At 36.1% G+C, this 19860-nt stretch overlaps 1 protein-coding gene across 1 annotated transcript in view; it reads left to right on the forward strand.

Moving 5' to 3' along the window:
• Window positions 1-18236, forward strand: part of LOC123556333 (eukaryotic translation initiation factor 3 subunit F-like) — a 30720-nt gene extending 12484 nt beyond the window's left edge. Inside the window, exons 2-8 of the mRNA XM_045346958.2 lie at window positions 7738-7808; window positions 14002-14081; window positions 14568-14705; window positions 15551-15642; window positions 17133-17269; window positions 17501-17614; window positions 17919-18236. Coding sequence (XP_045202893.1) covers window positions 7738-7808; window positions 14002-14081; window positions 14568-14705; window positions 15551-15642; window positions 17133-17269; window positions 17501-17614; window positions 17919-17999 — 713 coding nt within the window. The 3' untranslated portion in view covers window positions 18000-18236. The remainder of the gene's footprint in view (window positions 1-7737; window positions 7809-14001; window positions 14082-14567; window positions 14706-15550; window positions 15643-17132; window positions 17270-17500; window positions 17615-17918) is intronic.
• Window positions 18237-19860: the final 1624 nt, after the last annotated feature.

Consider the following 19860-nt stretch of genomic DNA (forward strand, 5'->3'; position numbering starts at 1 on the left):
TTTCTGTTAAATTGATTTTGACTAATGAAATTATTTGCTTCTTATTAACATCCTTAACTTTTTGCCGGATATATCTTTTTGCCATTCCTCACCACAAACCCTTTCGGCGGGGGATACCAATTCATCGAATTTGCTTGTTTAAACTTGAATTATTGTATAAATTTTCATATCATTCATTTACTGGCATGCAAACAGACATTCTTTTTGTGTTATTTTTCATATGTCATCAAATGAAAATTGAAGCTATCCTCTACTGACTAAATCAGTGTGTATGTAAAAAAACATCAGTGATTGAAAAGTATTTGATAGAAATTTAAAAAGCTGAATGTTTTTGAAAAGGTAATACATTATTATTCTGATTTATAGTGAAAAAATATTGGGAAGTTTGTTTAGATGTGGATTTTAAACTAATAATGGAAAAAATGACCAAAGCTATCCTGTACACCCTAAATCGGCGCATATGTAAACAGTGGCATGGAGAGAAAACACACATAAATTTCTATTAAAAGCTGAATGTTTTGAAAATGATAGCTGTTTCTGTTCGATATACAGACAAAAAAAATTCTAAATTTCATTTCTATGAATTGGAGAACTCGAAAAATAAGTTAGCTATCTGCTATACCTGAAAGCACTGTATACTGTCTAGGCTCCACTTATGGGTATTAGTAAGAATTAAGGCATCGTCTAGAATGGGGATTTATCTTTAATATATCCTATTCAGGGTTCTGCCAAGGCCGCGATATCGCGAGAATCTCGCATAAAAATAATGAATGTTGCACAAAAATTGGTCTAGAAGCGTCAGTTGTCGCGTTACGAAAATTTTGGGGACGAATGTGCGTACGGGACGACTGGAACTGAGTATGAATTGTTCATATTTTCTTCCATATCCGAATAGAAGAGTTTCCCGCAAAAACGTCATTTTGATCAACAGTGAACAATTTTAAGCTACGTTGCTGTATCTGTAAACAAGAAAAACATTCAGTCTAATGATTAATGGCCTGGGACTGCATGTCGCTTCATAAAAAGCCCGATAGACCACACAAACCAGATGTTTACCATTCTCCACCCACTATCTCGGCAGAGTGTATTAATTCGACACGATATTTAATAAGGTTCCATTAATTAAATCTGCCACTAAGTTCGCTCATCTTAATTTGTCTCCACAACTGAAAAATTCGTACTCGGAAAGGTTTAACAACAAATGGGTGATTAAAAATTCGGATGAACCTCAGAAGACAGTGACTACCAACTTCTAGGATGATATTTTACACTGTATAATATGTATGGAATTTGTATTGGATCCTGTACGAACTACATTCTGAGTCCGTTGCAACTCGTTTATCACTTTTTATTGCTCGGTTAGAGTTTTCTCAAACCAAACATACATAGTTATCACTTTCTGTGTATTAAATGTTTTAATCCAGTGAGTTCATTGCTCTGTAGATTAAAATTAATTACTGGTTATAAATCTTCATAAACATGATTGTACAACTCTAATCTGTGATCTCGCTGAACATTGTAATCCATTTATTAGGCATACTATATAACGTTACAAGGCAAATGGTTCCATATATCATTTGTAACGAATAAAGATTTTATCATAAAAAACGAACGTTTATCAAACATCTGTTGGGTTTTTATCAACTTTTTATTAACTTTAATTGTCTAGAAATTCCAAACCTTTCACTGCAATCCAATGAATGTTCTTACATTATTTTCTATGATTTTGCAAAACTTTTCTTAATGTCATGCGGTTTCATTTCTTTTGTAAGCATTTGTGGTACATTTCACAAAGCTTTTAAGACTAATTGTTCAAAATCTGAGATGAAGTCGTGTGCAATCAGCTAAAATCTGTAGTGATTTCTTGCTGAATCATTTTCAATCACAGGCCAAGGATGATCTTTGTCCATTTGAGTCAGGTACCATTCTGTTCTAGTCCATTTATATCATAAACAATGTGATTTGTATAGAATGTAATTCAGGCGCTTCCTCTATTTCTAGTGAAATAAAGGGGAACGATTAATGATGCCTGAAAATGTCGGGTTGCCTGCGTTATTTACTCGTTGGCTTATAATGGGCATTATTTTAACTTTAAATAGTTTGTATGAATTTCAAATCTTTCCACTGTCAAACCCCAACTGTTAAATTTCTTATCGTATATTTGATCTGAATTTCATAGATTATAAAAAGGGGTTTTCTTCCAAATTTCATGACCTTACATTTGATCAAAGTAATTGAAGTACATTTAATCACTTTTGATGATCCATTTCAAAAATGGTAATTATAGATCTTTCTTGAATTGTGTTTCATAAAAATTCTCGGAGATTGTGTAAGTGCCATTTATGATCTTCATCATACTAGAATATTTTTAAAGTATGGTATTATTACCTACGTTCTTGCAAGTCCGTATTTAAACAAATTCACAATATAAGGGCCCAATGTTTGAGTCCTGAAACCATCTCGAGCATTTTGCCACCCTTCTGATGCATGTCCATTTTCACTACACGTTGCTTCCTATCTTTCAAGAAGTTGCTGATCCAATTTAATACAAAATTTTCCAGATATACCCAATGACTTCAGCTTTAAAATTAGTCTACCATGTGGAACACAATCAAAGGCTTTTCTTATATCCAGGAAATAACATCTATGGGAGTGTCATTATCTATGAATTTAGACCAGTCATCAAAAACTTTCAGCAGCTGCAGTATACAACCTCTCCTGTTCCTAAAGCCATACTGAGAGTCTTAAAATATGTTATTGTCATTACAGTGAGACATTATAGATGTCTTTATTATACCTTCTAAGAGTCTGCATAGAATGCTGGTTATGCTTATAGGTCTATAGTTGCTTGCTTGAGTCTTATCACCACTTTTAAAAATACTTGTAACATTAGCTAGCTTCCACTCATTTGGAACAGATCCTTCTGATATGGATTTGTTGAATAGTATAGTAACAGGAAGAGCAATACTTTCTGCTGTTTCTTTAAGAAATCTAGGATGCATATTATCTGGTCCTTCTGATTTTGAAACATTTACAGCTTTCAGTAGAGATTTGACTTTATCTACAGTGACCACTATATCAGTAATAGTGCTGTCAATATTTATATAAAAATTTGGCATTTCAACACTCTCGTCTTTTGTAAATACTGAAATGAAGAAGTTGTTTAGTTCCTCAGCTTTGTCAGTGTCATCAGTTATCCACTCTCCATCAGAGCTTTTCAAATCATTAACACCAGATTTTACATTAGTCTTATGTTTTACAAATTTCCAGAATGACTTTGGATTAGATTTGACATCTAGAGAAATTCCTCTTTCATAAAGTTTTTTATGATACCTTACACTTTGTGTAACTCTGTTCCTAATAGTCCAATATTTTAGGTAGTCTTCATGCTTTCGAGAGAAGCTGTACTTCTTCCAAGCTCGATATTTGTCTTCGACGAGTCTTAGACAATAATTATCCATCCAGGGAGGTTTAGGTTTCTTTTTGTGTGACTTGTATAGAGGAACCGTCTCACTGACAATTTTATTTATATTCTCAGAAAAGTATTTCCAACTGTCCTCCATGTTCATAGGGTCCATGCAGCTCCAGTCAGTATCACTTATTTTATCCTTAGCAGCTAAGTAATCCCCTTTATAGTAGTTTCTTTTAAGACAATCAGATGTACGTTCATTTATAGCAGGCATTAACTCCATTTCAATACTTAAGTGATGGCTGTTACCTAATCTAGAGGTAATTTCAATGTTGCGTATAAGATCCAGGTTATCAACTAGACACAGATCTAAAATATTTCCTGGTTCTTCTTGTGCCCATCTGGTTGGATGGTTGATAGGTTGCTCCAGAAAGTTATCTCTTAAACATTCAAGAAATGTGAAAGATATATGATTTTCACTCTTGGTTGGACTACAATAAAGACTTCAATTTTAGTAATGTTACTGCCTAATTTCAATGACATTTCAATGTCAAAAGTTGTTGTCCCCAAGATTTTGAAAATATTCCCACATTTTTTATACCAAGGGGACATGATTTGTGTCCCCACCATTTTTGATCCTCGGCAGAACCCTGCCTATTACAAAGAAACTACTCACTACTGGAAAGAAAGTGAAAATTCGCGAGAACCTATTCACTTGAAACAGCAAGTTTACATTTAGGGCGTCCTTGGGTGTTTATTCCCTGGATGGAATTGAGTTGAGTCGGATCACTTAGCTCAAGTAAAATGCTCTATCGGGAACCTGAAGTGGACTTTTACAGCCTTGTTTACGGCGCTTGTTTACATTATCAACTGGGGTAAACCAACATTTCTACAAAAGTAGTGTAATTTTTTAATTCAAATGATGTTTTATTTGGTCTTAAATTTATATTGCTATGATGTTTCTTTGATATTGAAGTTATAGCTTCTCATTCTGCCATATATTGTTCTCGCATTACTGGTGGTCCTACCGAATAGGAGATGGTGTGAAATTTTGGCCAGAGAACTATGTTCTTGGGCCTCTTTCTTGTCATTAGGGCAATTCTATCTCGGGTCGGACACAGAAGAACAAGAAGGAAGAAGCGCCCAAGGAAGCTCTTAGTGTCATCACATCTGTTACAGCGAATATCATACTTTGCAAATTTAATGGGAAGCCGGTGTCATGGTGACGTAATTTGCCGCGTTTTTGTACTGGCTTTAGAATTTTCTTTTTAGCTCGACTTTTCGAAGAAAATGTAGAGCTATTGCACTCGCCCCAGCGTCGGCGTCGGCGTCACCGTTGGTTAAAGTTTTTGATAAAGTCAAATATCTCTGTTACTATCAAAGCTATTGACTTGACTATTGTTATTTACTATCAAAGTCTACACCAGGAGAAACAATCTCCATAACTCTGATTGAATTTTGACAGAATTATGCCCCTTTTTAACTTAGAATTTTTGGTTAAAGTTTTTGATAAAGTCAAATATCTCTGTTACTATCAAAGCTATTGACTTGAAACTTAAAATAGTTATTTACTATCAAAGTCTACACCAGGAGAAACAATCCCCATAACTCTGATTTGAATTTTGACAGAATTATGCCCCTTTTTAACTTAGAATTTTTGGTTAAAGTTTTTGATAAAGTCAAATATCTCTGTTACTATCAAAGCTATTGACTTGAAACTTAAAATAGTTATTTACTATCAAAGTCTACACTAGTAGAAACAATCCCCATAACTCTGATTTGAATTTTGACAGAATTATGCCCCTTTTTAACTTAGAATTTTTGGTTAACGTTTTTGATAAAGTCAAATATCTCTGTTACTATCAAAGCTATTGACTTGAAACATAAAATACTTATTTACTGTCAAAGGTCTACACCAGGAGAAACAATCCCCTTAACACTGAATTGAATTTTGACAGAATTATGCCCCTTTTTAACTTAGAAATTTTGATAAAATTTTTGATAAAGTCAAATATCTCTGTTATTATTCACCCTTATCATGCTGGACACGATTGATTCTGCTTTTGAGACCAGTGTAGATCATGATCAGCCTGCACATCCGTGCAGTCTGATCATGATCTGCACTGTTCGCCATTCAGTCTGTATCTTTTTGATAAGCACCACTTTTAACAGTTAATGGTACTGTCCAAATTGAAAGATGAACAAGTTCATCATAGAAATTTAGCAGGGTAAGGGTTAAAGCTTTTGACTTGAAACTCAAAATAGTTATTTACTATCAAAATCTACACCAGGAGACACAATTCCTATAACTCTGGTTTGAATTTTGACAGAATTATGCCCCTTTTTAACCTAGAATTTTTAGTTAAAGTTTTTGATAAAGTCAAATATCTCTGTTACTATTAAAGCTTTTGACTTGAAACTCAAAATAGTTATTTACTATCAAAGTCTACACCAGGAGACACAATTCTCATAACTATAATTTGAATTTTAACAGAGTTATGCCCCTTTTTAACTTGGATTTTTTTTTTACTGGCAAAGCTCAAATTCAGAGTCAAGCACTGAGAAAAGTCGAGCGCGCTGTCTACGGACAGCTCTTGTTTTGTTTGCACTCCGCACAGAAACTTGACGGCCTTTACAGTTACACTTCCTTACTGTTTAAAATATATTTTTCAGTTGCATATAAATTTTCAAATTGAAAAAGAAATAAAAGAAACATGTTGGCACGGTTTACAAATTTCTGTGACTGATTTGGGGTGCTCTGTTACTCATGAAGACAACCAGTCTGTGGACTGTACATAAAACAGAACCGGAAGACATCGAAAAAATTGCCTCGCTATTATTATTGAGATAAAGACAAATAACTATATATTATGGACATTACCGTCTCAGGGATTTTCATCTTCTGTGCTATGTGCCAGGGCTAAATCCCCTATAATTAACCACAGGTGCACATCAAATGTGGATGTAACATACCCAGGTCAAGTCCAAAATAATAGGATGTTTCGGAACAGCCTGGTATCTTTTGACTGTCACTACCTGGTCACAATCCCCAGTGAAATCCGTTGGGAAAGTTCCTGGTATATCACTATATTAGTCCAACAAATTTGATGCGATCATAGGAAATATAGAGTTATTTTTCTCAGAGGCAAGAATTTATGGCATTGCATGTCGCAGCATTTTCATAAAATTCAGTTTTTTAAAAATAACTGAGAGCTCAAAATGTAAGAGGAAAACTAGAGTATCATCTGCCTGATGGTCTCCGCCATACAACCATGCCAAAAATTGTGCTGAAAGAAGTTGTTCTACTTTGTATGGCGTGAACCCTGTGTAACTAATTTTCATATTGACCTAGGTATTTGGATGCACATTTACCTTGCAAAATAGCAGTTACAGAAACTTCTGTTAATGCAATGCAGATATTCTATAGTTCAAAGGAAGTGTAAATCACCTTTCATTAGCCACTGTCACACAGAGCTCCAGATAAGGGCAGTATTTTCGTAAATATGAATTTGTTGGGTGTCGGATATGAATTTATTTTAAAATCTGGTCGTATCAGTACGACATGTAAACAGTATTACGAATTTCAAAGGAAGATTGAGCGATATTCATAACTGCATGTCCGTGCTGAGTTGCACATTTGGTGGTCTGTAACCCAATATATCTTTCTGGTACTATATTTAATTTATTGATATTTATAGCAAAAAGCAATAGACTGGTTTACCACTTTCTTGCATTATTTTGTTTCTTTTTTCCAACCTACCGATCCAGTCAAAATAAAATGGCAGCGCACAGTGCGAGAAAGAAATTAAAAAGAACACACTGCTTACATATGTTTTTTCATCGGCGAAAGTAATAAACATGTAATATTAATAATATAAGGAAACTATTTTGTAAACAGATACATGTTGATGTTCTGTTGATGTTCTGAACAAATAAATCAGGGTTCTATATATGACACATTTTTAGCCAAGTATATAAGAGTCTTACTAATTTTATTTCAAAAGTAAGTTGAGTGGTATTGATACTAAACAAATTTCCTTGTTACTAATTTTTGTCTGTTATCAGGTAGTACCGTTACTAATTTCACAAAATATCAGGTAGTAACGTTACTAATTGCACAAAACATCAGGTAGTACCGTTACTAATTGCACAAAACCTTATCTGGAGCTCTGGTCACTGTAAAATTTCCTCATATTTACCATGCAGAGCTATGTTAAAATCTTGCTGTTATGAGAAAAGTGATGTATGCTTCAGTTTTGCACTTGATTAGTTGTTAGCGTTGAAATGTAGGTACCATCTCTATACCCTGCCTGTTTTTTTTGTTATAGGTACACATGACAAAGGTGTTGTAGAAGTTACAAATGCATTTGCTGTGCCACACAATGAGTCTGAGGATGAGGTAAGTTTATGTAACTGAATATCTCCAAAGACCCTTAATTTCATTGTAAAGAAAGCTAAACAGAATGTTTCTGTTTAAAAACTCCCACTTGCAGAAGTAAATTTGATCACCGAATGTTTATTGCCCAGCCTTTTTCAAAGAGAAAAGGGGGACAGAAATGGACTGCGTCCTTCCAACTGTCTGTCAGTACTCACACTTGGTGTCTGGTCCATAACCTTACCATCCATGAAGCGATTTTGAAAAAAAATTGGCACAAATTTTCCTGTAATGAGAAAAGTATCCAGTGTAATATCCAGACCACTATTTGTAAGTTCAAAATTGGAGTTCAAAGGTTAACATGGTCTGTTTTGTGTCTGGTCCATAACTCTGCCATTTATTAAGGGATTTATAAATTAATTTGCATAAATATTCCTCATAATAGGATGACTTGCAACATAAAGACCCCTGGCATAGAAGTCAAAGTCACATTTCATCAGAGGTTGAGTGGGTCTGTTCCATGTCCAGTCCATTACTACTATCCATCAAGGGATGTCAGAATCACTTAGAACAAAAATTTTAATGTTCCCCATAATGTTACATTTTCTTGTGTGCAAGACTCAGGCCAACTATCTCAAAGGTCAAGGTCACACTTAGAGGTAAAAGATAATAAGTCTTTTTTTGTCTGGTCAGTAACTTTACTTTGCATGGATGACATTCAAGTAATTATGTCTCCCCCAGGAGACATATTGTTTTTGCCCTGTCCGTCCGTCCGTACGTCACACTTCATTTCCGAGCAATAACTGGAGAACCATTTGACCTAGAACCTTCAAACTTCATAGGGTTGTAGGGCTGCTGGAGTAGACGACCCCTATTGTTTTTGGGGTCACTCCGTCAAAGGTCAAGGTCACGGGGGCCTGAACATTGAAAACCATTTCCGATCAATAACTAGAGAACCACTTGACCCAGAATGTTGAAACTTCATAGGATGATTTGTCATGAAGAGTAGATGACCCCTATTGATTTTGGGGTCACTCTGTCAAAGGTCAAGGTCACAGGGGCCTGAACATTGAAAACCATTTCCGATCGATAGCTAGAGAACTACTTGACCCAGAATGTTGAAACTTCATAGGATGATTGGTCATAAAGAGTAGATGACCCCTATTGATTTTGGGGTCACTCCATCAAAGGTCAAGGTCACAGGGGCCTGAACATGGAAAACCATTTCCAATCAATAACTAGAGAACCACTTGACCCAGAATGTTGAAACTTCATAGGATGATTGTACATGCAAAGTAGATGACCCCTATCGATTTTGGGGTCACTCCATTAAAGGTCAAGGTCACAGGGGCCTGACCATTGAAAACCATTTCCGGTCAGTAACTTGAGAACCACTTGACCCAGAATGTTGAAACTTAATAGGATGATTGGTCATGCAGAGTAGATGACCCCTAACGATTTTGGGATCACTCTGTGAAAGGTCAAGGTCACAGGGGCCTGAACATTGAAAACCATTTCTGGTCAGTAACTTGAGAACCACTTGACCCAGAATGATGAAACTTCATAGGATGATTGGTCATGCAGAGTAGATGACCCCTAACGATTTTAGGGTCACTCTGTTAAAGGTCAAGGCCACAGGGGCCTGAACATGGAAAACCATTTCCAATCAATAACTTGAAAACCTCTCAACCCAGAATGTTGAAACTTCATAGGATGATTGTTAATGCAGAGTAAATGACCCTTATTGTTTTTGGGGTCACTCCGTTAAAGGTCAAGGTCACAGGGGCCCGAACATTGATAACCAGTTCCGATCAATAACTTGAGAACCACTTGACCCAGAATGTTGAAACTTCATAGGATGATTGAACATGCAGAGTAGATGACCCCTTTTGATTTTGGGGTCAGTCTATTAAAGGTCAAGGTCACAGTGGCCTGTACATGTAAAATCATTTTTTGGAAATAACTTGAGAACCACTTGACCTACAATGTTGAAACTTAATAGGATGATTGGACATGCAGATTAGATGACCCCTATTTATTTTGAGGTCACTTGATCAAAGGTCAAGGTCACAGAAGCCTGAACAGTGACTTGAGAACCACTAGGCCAAGAGTGTTGAAATTTAGCGGGATGACTGGACATGCCAAGTAGATAATCCCTATTGCAGCCAACCATCAGTGTCTCTTTGCCTTTCGCTCCTGACCCCTATTGACTTCTTGCCTATAGGACTTTGCATTGGGGGAGACATGCGCTTTTTTACAAAAGCATTTTCTAGTTTGGCACAGAGTGTCACCATTATCACGTGTAAGATCCAGACCGCCAGCTCAAGGTCAAGGTCACATTTGGAGACAAAATATTTGTGTTATTTTGTTTGTAACATTTTTATGCATGGATTTGTAACATTTTTATGCATGGATATATATCCAAATTTATTTTTTTATTATTCACCTTTACAAGACAGTATGTCTAATGCAATACCAAGACCCCAGTTTCAATGGTCAAGGTCACAGGCAGCCAAGTTAACTTCATTTTTTTGTTTTTACATATAATTACTGCCTTAGAGGTTAGTTTAAAGGTAAAATCTTCAAAGTCCTTTTTCTTCAAAAGAAGTGGGATATTTTGCTAATAGCATGGACTAGTGCTTTATTGAATAGGTTCCTTGTATCAGATGTAGGACCACCACGGGGTTATGTTGTAGGTAGAGGTACATAAAAAAGATTTGAAAATCATATTCTCCAGAAGTGCAGTATTGACAAGCTTTAATGTATTTACATGTAGCATTGGATTCTTCTGTACTGATACCCTGCTTTTTAGGCCACCAAAATGTTTTTAATTTAAATAGAGCAGTGTAGGGAGAATATAACAAGAGTTTTCTTTCCTGAAATTACAGTCAGTTTAACTCAAATATTTTGCTTGTACTGCTAAGAAAGTTTGTCTAAGTCAGGACCAGTCATTCAGATTTGGGACTATCACACGGGCCTGAAGTTATAAAAGAACACTTTCAACAGTATCATAACCTTTTTGATTCCTTCTCAGGTTAACACATAGGTCAGTTATAGCTCAGTTATGTCCTGTCCGTAAATCTGCCCTAAAATCCTGCTGTTAGTCCTAAATATGTTGATTTCAGTCCTTTCAGAAACTACTTGAAAGCTAGGAGTTGGCCATCTCATTGCTGATTGTGCAAAATGTGTTTCGCATAATCTTTCCGTGTTAACTTGTACAAGAAAATTATGAATTAGGGAATAGGGTACAACTGAATAAGAAAAGACAACTTAAGTCACTTAATAGGTATGGCATACACATGCATTTCACAGGTTATGAGGTATGTAGAATTGATTTGTTAAAACATATAAAAGTTATTAATGGCACATATATTGATAGGTCTGTTGTTGAAAGGTTTCCTAGCTATTTTTAGCTCGACTATTTGAAGAACAGGGGAGCTATCCTACTCGCCCCGGCGTCGGCGTTAGTGTTAGCGTGAGCGTCACACAAATGTTAAAATTTGCGTACCACTATTTTCAAATTCCATTGAGATTTTGCTTTGATATTTTGCATACTTGTTTACCATCGTGACCCCAGTCTGTAAAAAGGAGGAGGCAACACTATCAAGCATTTTGACTGAATTATGGCCCCTTTTCAACTTAGAATAAATGTTAAAGTTTGCGTACCACCCCAAATATTTTCAAAATCGATTGAAATCTTGCTTTCATATTTTGCATACTTGTTTACCATCATGACCCCAGTCTGTAAAAAGGAGGAGGCAACTCTATCAAGCATTTTGACTGAATTATGGCCCCTTTTCGACTTAGAATAAATGTTAAAGTTTGCGTACCACCCCAAATATTTTCAAAGTCCATTGAGATATTGCTTTCATATTTTGCATACTTATTTACCATCATGACCCCAGTCTGTAAAAAGGAGGAGGCAACTCTATCAAGTATTTTGACTGAATTATGGCCCCTTTTCGACTTAGAATAAATGGTAAAGTTTGCGTACCAACCAAAATATTTTCAAATTCCATTGAGATATTGCTTTCATATTTTGCATTCTTGTTTACCATCATGACCCCAGTCTGTAAAAAGGAGGAGGCAACTCTATCAAGCATTTTAACTGAATTATGGCCCCTTTTTGACTTAGAATAAATGTTAAAGTTTGCATACCACCCCAAATATTTTCAAAGTCCATTGAGATATTGCTTTCATATTTTGCATACTTGTTAACCATCATGACCCCAGTCTGTAAAAAGGAGGAGGCAACTTTATCAAGCATTTTAACTGAATTATGGCCCCTTTTCTACTTAGACTATGCTTATTGTAATGTTAAATTTTTACTCATAGCTTAAATTACACTATCAAGCACAGAATAGTCGAGCGCGCTGTCAACTGACAGCTATTGTTGTTAGCTCACCTGTCACAAAGTGACAAGGTGAGCTTTTGTGATCGCGCAGTGTCCGTCGTCCGTGCGTCTGTCCGTCCGTGCGTAAACTTTTCCTTGTGACATCTCTAGAGGTCACATTTTTCATGGGATCTTTATGAAAACGGGTCAGAATGTTCATCTTGGTAAATTCTAGGTCAAGCTCGAAACTGGGTCACGTGCCGTCAAAAACTAGGTCAGTAGGTCTAAAAATAGAAAAACCTTGTGACCTCTCTAGAGGCGATAATTTTCAATGGATCTTCATGAAAATTGGTCAGAATGTTCATCTTGATGATATCTAGGTCAAGTTCGAAACTATGTCACGTGCGGTCAAAAACTAGGTCAGTAGATCTAAAAATAGAAAAACCTTGTGACCTCTCTAGAGGCCATATATTTCACAAAATCTTCATGAAAATTGGTCAGAATGTTCACCTTGATGATATCTAGGTCAAGTTCGAAACTGGGTCATGTGAGATCAAAAACTAGGTCAGGAGGTCTAAAAATAGAAAAACCTTGTGACCTCTCTAGAGGCCATATATTTCACAAGATCTTCATGAAAATTTGTCAGAATGTTCACCTTGATGATATCTAGGTCAAGTTCAAAACTGGGTCACGTGCGGTCAAAAACTAGGTCAGTAGGTTTAAAAATAGAAAAACCTTATGACCTTTCTAGAGGCCATATATTTCATGAGATCTTCATGAAAATTGGTCAGAACGTTCACCTTGATGATATCTAGGTCAAGTTCGAAACTGGGTCACGTGCCATCAAAAACTAGGTCAGTAGGTCAAATAATAGAAAAACCTTGTGACCTCTCTAAAGGCCATATTTTCATGGGATCTGTATGAAAGTTGGTCTGAATGTTCATCTTGATGATATCTAGATCAAGTTCGAAACTGGGTCACGTGTGGTCAAAAACTAGGTCAGTAGGTCTAAAAATAGAAAAACCTTGTGACCTCTCTAGAGGCCATATATTTCATGAAATCTTCATGAAAATTGGTCAGAATGTTCACCTTGATGATATCTAAGTCAAGTTCAAAAGTGGGTCACGTGCCATCAAAAACTAGGTCAGTAGGTCAAATAATAGAAAAACCTTGTGACCTCTCTAGAGGCCATATTTTCCATGGGATCTGTATGAAAGTTGGTCTGAATGTTCATCTTGATGATATCTAGGTCAAGTTCGAAAGTGGGTCACGTGCCATCAAAAACTAGGACAGTAGGTCAAATAATAGAAAAACATTGTGACCTCTCTAGAGGCCATATTTTTCATGGGATCTGTATGAAAGTTGGTCTGAATGTTTATCTTGATGATATCTAGATAAAGTTTGAAACTGGGTCAACTGCGATCAAAAACTAGGTCAGTAGGTCTTGAAATAGAAAAACCTTGTGACCTCTCTAGAGGCCATACCCTTGAATGGATCTTCATGAAAATTGGTCAGAATGTTCACCTTGATGATATCTAGGTCAAGTTTGAAACTGGGTCACGTGCCTTAAAAAACTAGGACAGTAGGTCAAATAATAGAAAAACATTGTGACCTCTCTAGAGACCATATTTTTCAATGGATCTTCATGAAAATTGGTCAGAATTTTTATCTTGATAATATCTAGGTCAAGTTCAAAACTGGGTCACATGAGTTCAAAAACTAGGTCACTATGTCAAATAATAGAAAAAACGACGTCATACTCAAAACTGGATCATGTGGGAAGAGGTGAGCGATTCAGGACCATCATGGTCCTCTTGTTTTTAATTTTAATTTTGTTCTAAAACTACTTAATACTAATATATTAACATTTACGAACCATTTCAGGTGGCAGCAGATCTGGAGTATGCCAGGAATATGTTTGAGCTTCATAAAAAAGTGAATCCCTCTGAAGTGATAGTTGGATGGTATGTATCATTGGAAAAGTGCCACACCCTCAGCTTACTGTTATTAGTTTCTATTATCAGTTATACTACATGGCATTATTTAATGAATGTCTTCTCTAAAGTTGGGTACTGATCAGACTGGGCAAGGTTTGTATTGTTGAATATTTTTGGCTGTCAGGGCAAACTGTTAGTGTAAGGGTTTCATTAAGGGGCTGGGGTGAGGATATTCACCTGTTATAAGGGTCTTAAGCCCAGGCTACTTTTCATGCATCAAGTAGAGGTTTAAATGGGAGGACCTAACCTCCAGTTAGTGAGTTAGTGGTTAGCCTTCGCAAACATGAACTTTTCATTACTATTGTTTTGTACTCATCCCTAGGAAAAATAATGTTTAGATTTATGTATACAGGATTTATATATTAAAACATTCTAGATACAGATTTTAGATTGATTGCTGTTGATAATACACTTGTGTATCAAAGGTTCTTAAAGCAGTATTTTTGTTTACAGGTATTCCACAGGGGCCGATGTATCCGAGCACTCCCTGTTAATTCATGAATATTACTCTAGAGAAGCCAAAAATCCAGTGCATTTGACAGTAGATACAACTCTTAGAGGAAATAAAATGGGAATTAAAGCTTTTGTCAGGTATGAATTTAGAAGGCAGGAAAGGTCATCTTTAGCACAGCTCAGCTGAACAAAATTTATGGAGACCTATCCTACTCAGTCATCATTGCGTTTACATCCACAAATTGGTTAAATCTTTGATTCAGTTCACTTTATCTCAAGCGTATTAGTTAGATTTACTTCAGACTTAAAGTGTATTTTCAGTCAGCAAGACAGTTTGATGTACTGGTGTTTACTACTACTCCGGTGAGAGGTCAGAGATCAAATAGAGAGTTGGTGAAGGGTCATACTTGTTACTACACTTGTCTAGTATAAGAACTATTGAGCTTCTGTGGTTAAGGTGGCTGATTTTGAATCATTTGCAATGCTCCTTTCTTATGTTATTTGAAAGTCGCACATAGGGCGTAGAGTTCTTCACGTTAGAAAGCCATCCAGCTACCCTGTTGAATCTACAAAGGTGCCCACTTATGCCTGAAAACAATTTCTGGAGGGATATATTGGATCTTTCATTGCCATATCTCATAGATAGTGTAATCCTAAAACCCAACAAAAAACAAATGATCCAACACAGTTTTGTGTAGGGCAGTTGATGGTTTATTTAAATATCAATGTGTTATAGATATAGACAAGTGGATAATGTATAGCCTAGATATCAAAACATTCAAAAAGGAAGAAATTTATACAATTTTTTGTTGGTTGTTGAATGACAGACATAGATATACACTGGTGTATTTGTATCGCATGACAATATTAATCAAAAGAATAGAATAATTAATATTTAGTTACGGGCCACCACTTATATAGAATTCACAGTTACAATATTGAAAACAAATGGATATGGAACATGATAAAACTTTATTTTACAGTACACAGATAGGAACTCCTGGGAAAACTGTTGGTACAATGTTTGCCCCAGTCCAAGTGGAAATCACAAGTTATGAACCAGAAAAAGTTGGAGGTAATTTTTGTTGATATTTTCTCACTGAGAAGCCCTGTATACAGTACAATTGCTGTTTCTTACTTTTATAAAGCATTTTATGTGTACATGAGTGATGATTGTGAACCTAATCAAGTCTTGAAAAACCTATAAACTAGATAAAATAATTTTGTGCAGTAGTAAAACGTAACAGAGCTAAGTCTAATTAGAGATGTATCCAGGAGTTGCAGATCTTTTTGCGCATTCACCTCCATGCTACAAACAGCTGTTAATGCAGATAATTCAGTAGAGCACAGTAAATTGATTACCTCACCATTAAATATTTATATGTGTTATAAATGTGCTAGGTGTGAGTTGCTTAATAAGTGACAAGGTTTTATGAAATGAAATGACGAAGACTGTCAGTATCCCAACAGCAGCAATGGTAGCTATAGTCAGACAAAGTAGACCTAGATTACAACCACTCTAACGACCGAGGAAAGTTTTCATGTGAATGTTGAGGATGGTACTTAATTTAGTAGTTTTTTCAATCTCATAGATAATGTGTCTAGTGACAGTTGTTATGTCTCCCACACCACTATGTGGTGGGAGACATATTGATTTACTCCTGTCTGTCTGTGTGTCTGTCCGTCTGTCACAAATCTTGTTCGCTCTCTAAGTAGAACATTTCTCGTCCGATCTTCACCAAACTTGAACAAAATGTATTTGCCAATATGTCCTCTGCCAAGTTCGATAACGATCGGCCTAGGCATTTGGAATTATGGCCCTGGAAATACTGACAAACACTAAGGTCTTGGGGCGCATAAAGGACTGGTATACTACTTATGATAATAATAGTAGTATAGGAGTCCAGCCCGCTTAGCTCTGTAGGGAGAATATTGGTCTACTGATTGCGGGGTCGCGAGTTAGACCCCCGGGCGGGGTGTATGTTCTCCGTGACGATTTGATAAAAGACATTGTGTCTGACATCATTCGTCCTCCACCTCTGATAATTCATGTGGGAATGTTGGAAGTTTCTTGCGAAGAACAGGTTTGTACTGGTACAGAATCCAGGAACATTGGTTTGGTTAACTGCCCGCCATTACATGACTGAAAAACGGCGTTAAACCCAAAACAAACAAACAAATTTATGCCCCAAGACCTAATCATGTCAGATGAGGTCTTGGTGCATGGTTGACTTATATACTACTGTTCCGATGATTAGGCAGAAATCGGCCCAGGCACTGCGGAATTATAGCCCTTGAATTATTGAAAAACGCTCTAGTATAGGGGCACATAAATGACTCATATTTTACTAATCATTAGTAGTATAGGAGTCATTTATGCCCCAAGACCATATCATGTCAGATGATTAGGCAGTTGTGGTCTTGGTGCATGGTTGACTCATATACTACTATCCAGATGATTAGGCAGTGGTGGGAAACATGCGCTTTTCTCAAAAGCAGCTCTAGTTTATAACTACTTTTGACAGAATATTATGTATTAATTCTGCTGTGTTTTATAATTGACAGTTGATGTAATACAGGGAGGTAAATACAACCCAAAAAGAAGTGCTAACCTTGTAAAAGATCTCACACATGTAGAACGTGCATGCGGAATGCTTCAACAGAAACTGGCTATGGTTCTGGAATATGTTGAAGATGTTTTGGTAAGGCTGTCATTATCTCTGTATAGTAGCAATGCTCTTAAAGTTATGTGTGATATGTTATATACCGGTACAGATGAAATTACCTACTATCTAATAATATAAGCTTATCTTCTTGAAAGAACGTGGTCTGTAATCTTTCCGTCATGTTTATCGAATGTTTGCATTCTAGTATGTTGTATACAGTAAATGTCTGGATAAACAAAACAGTTCATAGTGTTTCTGACATTTCAGGCTAACAGAATACCTGCAGACAATGTTATTGGTAGATTTCTCATGGATTTAGTAATGAAAGTGCCACAGATTGAACCAGAGGACTTTGAGGAAATGCTTAACTCTAATATGAAGGTAAGTACCTTAAAGTTCTATGAAAATGTCAAGTTTTATTAGCTGCAATGAGAGATATTCTACTCACTCGATGTTGTCACACCTTGAAAGTTTTGTGTACAAAGCAATATCTCGTGAACTATTGCATTTATTGGTTTTAACATTTCACACAAGGCTTCCCAACTAACAAACCTACTTAGGTATTTATATATATAACCCAGTTAGATCATTATTGATTGAACAGAAGTTAATTTATTGATTGCAACTGATAATAAGCATTTGAACACTTGTTGGATTAAAACATGTTTGTTTTTTCGTGTTGCAGGATTTGTTGATGGTAACATACCTAGCCAATCTCACCAGAACACAGCTTGCACTCAACGAGAAACTCAGCATCACTTTGTAATCATTGTCACATATCTAGTGTTAGAAATAAACACCATTTTGGAAGCGAAATATTGAACTTTCACCTTTGTGGGAACTGTTCAATAATAAGCCTATTTATTAACTGATTGATATTTATTAAGTGCTAAAATGGAAACTGAAGTTTGGAGGTCTTTGACACATAGAATTATTATAGACTATGTAAAATCTAATGCAGGCTCATGGAATCACAGATTGAAATTAAAATTTTTGAAATCTCGGATGTCTTTGTGTTCGATGTTTGAATTAAAATAAGGGAAAACACATCATCAGTTATGCCTTTCCAGAAGCTGGATTGTTGTCAGTTTTGGCTAATTATGTGGAAGATGGCCTATGTAAGAATTATCGACAAACAAGAACAAAAAAAAAAGCTGATGTACTCGCTGAAGCAAAAGTGGAAAGATTATTCTGCAAAAGAACTACATGTATAGCACATTTCTCAGTGCGAAGCTAATAATCTTTCTACTACATACGTAACTAGTACATAGATACATGTAAGTAATCGGTAGCCTGAATACAGTTGACAAAACTGACGTAAAATAACAGACTGACACACATATCAAGGGCTCCGAGCGAAACTAGTCTAAGTGTATATAGAAATTATTATGAAATTTCATGTGTCTGGTTCCATTATTACTCGACAGAGAATTTAAATGAGTATGTAATTATTGATATTTATTATACATTTCTTTAGAGAAGAGGACAAACATTGGTTTGCTTATGTTAGCGAGTCCTTCGATTGACCATTTGCTTTCTAATGGTATAAAGTATATAGGTTTGTGGCTGTAAAGCTTTATAGGACTGTGGTCAGTAGACCACATGTATTGTTTTGGAAGTCAGTACATCAAAGGTTAAGATCACAATGACGTGACTTGTAGAAAGAATACCCTATTGACCTCGAGTGAAACTGTTTTAAATCAATAACTGGATACCTCTGGGTCTGCAGTCACCAATATTCATAGGATAGGTACCTTTGTTTAGTGGATGACCTTTATTCTTTTCCAGGGTCAAAGGTCTAGGTAATAATGCCTAATAGAACAGTTTCAGTGATTGCAGAAACTTAACCTATATGGTTATCAAACTGCAAAGGTTGACACCTTGAGATCAACAGATGACCGCAGTGTCATTAGGTCAGAGATCATAGGTACAGTGGTATGGAGGCTGAAAATGGAGAGCTTAAACATACAGAAGTCGAATTTCTAGGGTGATACACTGTGGTCAGTAGGCAACATCAAATGTTTCTGGGTTGTTTAGTTAAAGGTAAAGATTACAGCATAAACAAGACTGAAAACTACATGCCAAGTTACCTCAGACTGACCAAGGGGGAGGTGGCATAATATTGTGTATTACATACTGCTTTTGTTATTCTTAAAATATTTATTGGCATCTTAATATTTCCATACTGCTGTGGTTATATAGTAAAGGTAAAACTTATCAGTTTATAGAAAAATGAGATAGAAAAATCATAAGAAATGTATGTATATCTTGTCAAAAGCAAAGTACTATCTCACTGAATTTGGATTTACTGTTGGATTCAGTGTTATTTCTGATGTTGTGACTTAGACGAGATATCTATGATGAATGACATACATATATTTCTCTTGCGTGTGTGTGTGTAAGGGGTGGAGGGAGGGGGCTTCTGTGGTCGAGTGGTTAAGGTCACTGACTTGAATCACTTGGCCCTCATAGCTGTGGGTTTGAAACATTGCCTTTCACGAGAGGAAACCATCTAGTTGGCTTACTGAATGTCTGTGATTCCACCAAGGTGCCAGCCTGTGCTTGAAATAATGTATGGAGGGGCACCTGGAGTCTTATACCATCAAAAAGCTGAAATGACATAAAAG

The sequence above is a fragment of the Mercenaria mercenaria genome, chromosome 5 (assembly GCF_021730395.1).
Source record: "Mercenaria mercenaria strain notata chromosome 5, MADL_Memer_1, whole genome shotgun sequence".
Lineage (NCBI taxonomy): Eukaryota > Metazoa > Mollusca > Bivalvia > Venerida > Veneridae > Mercenaria > Mercenaria mercenaria.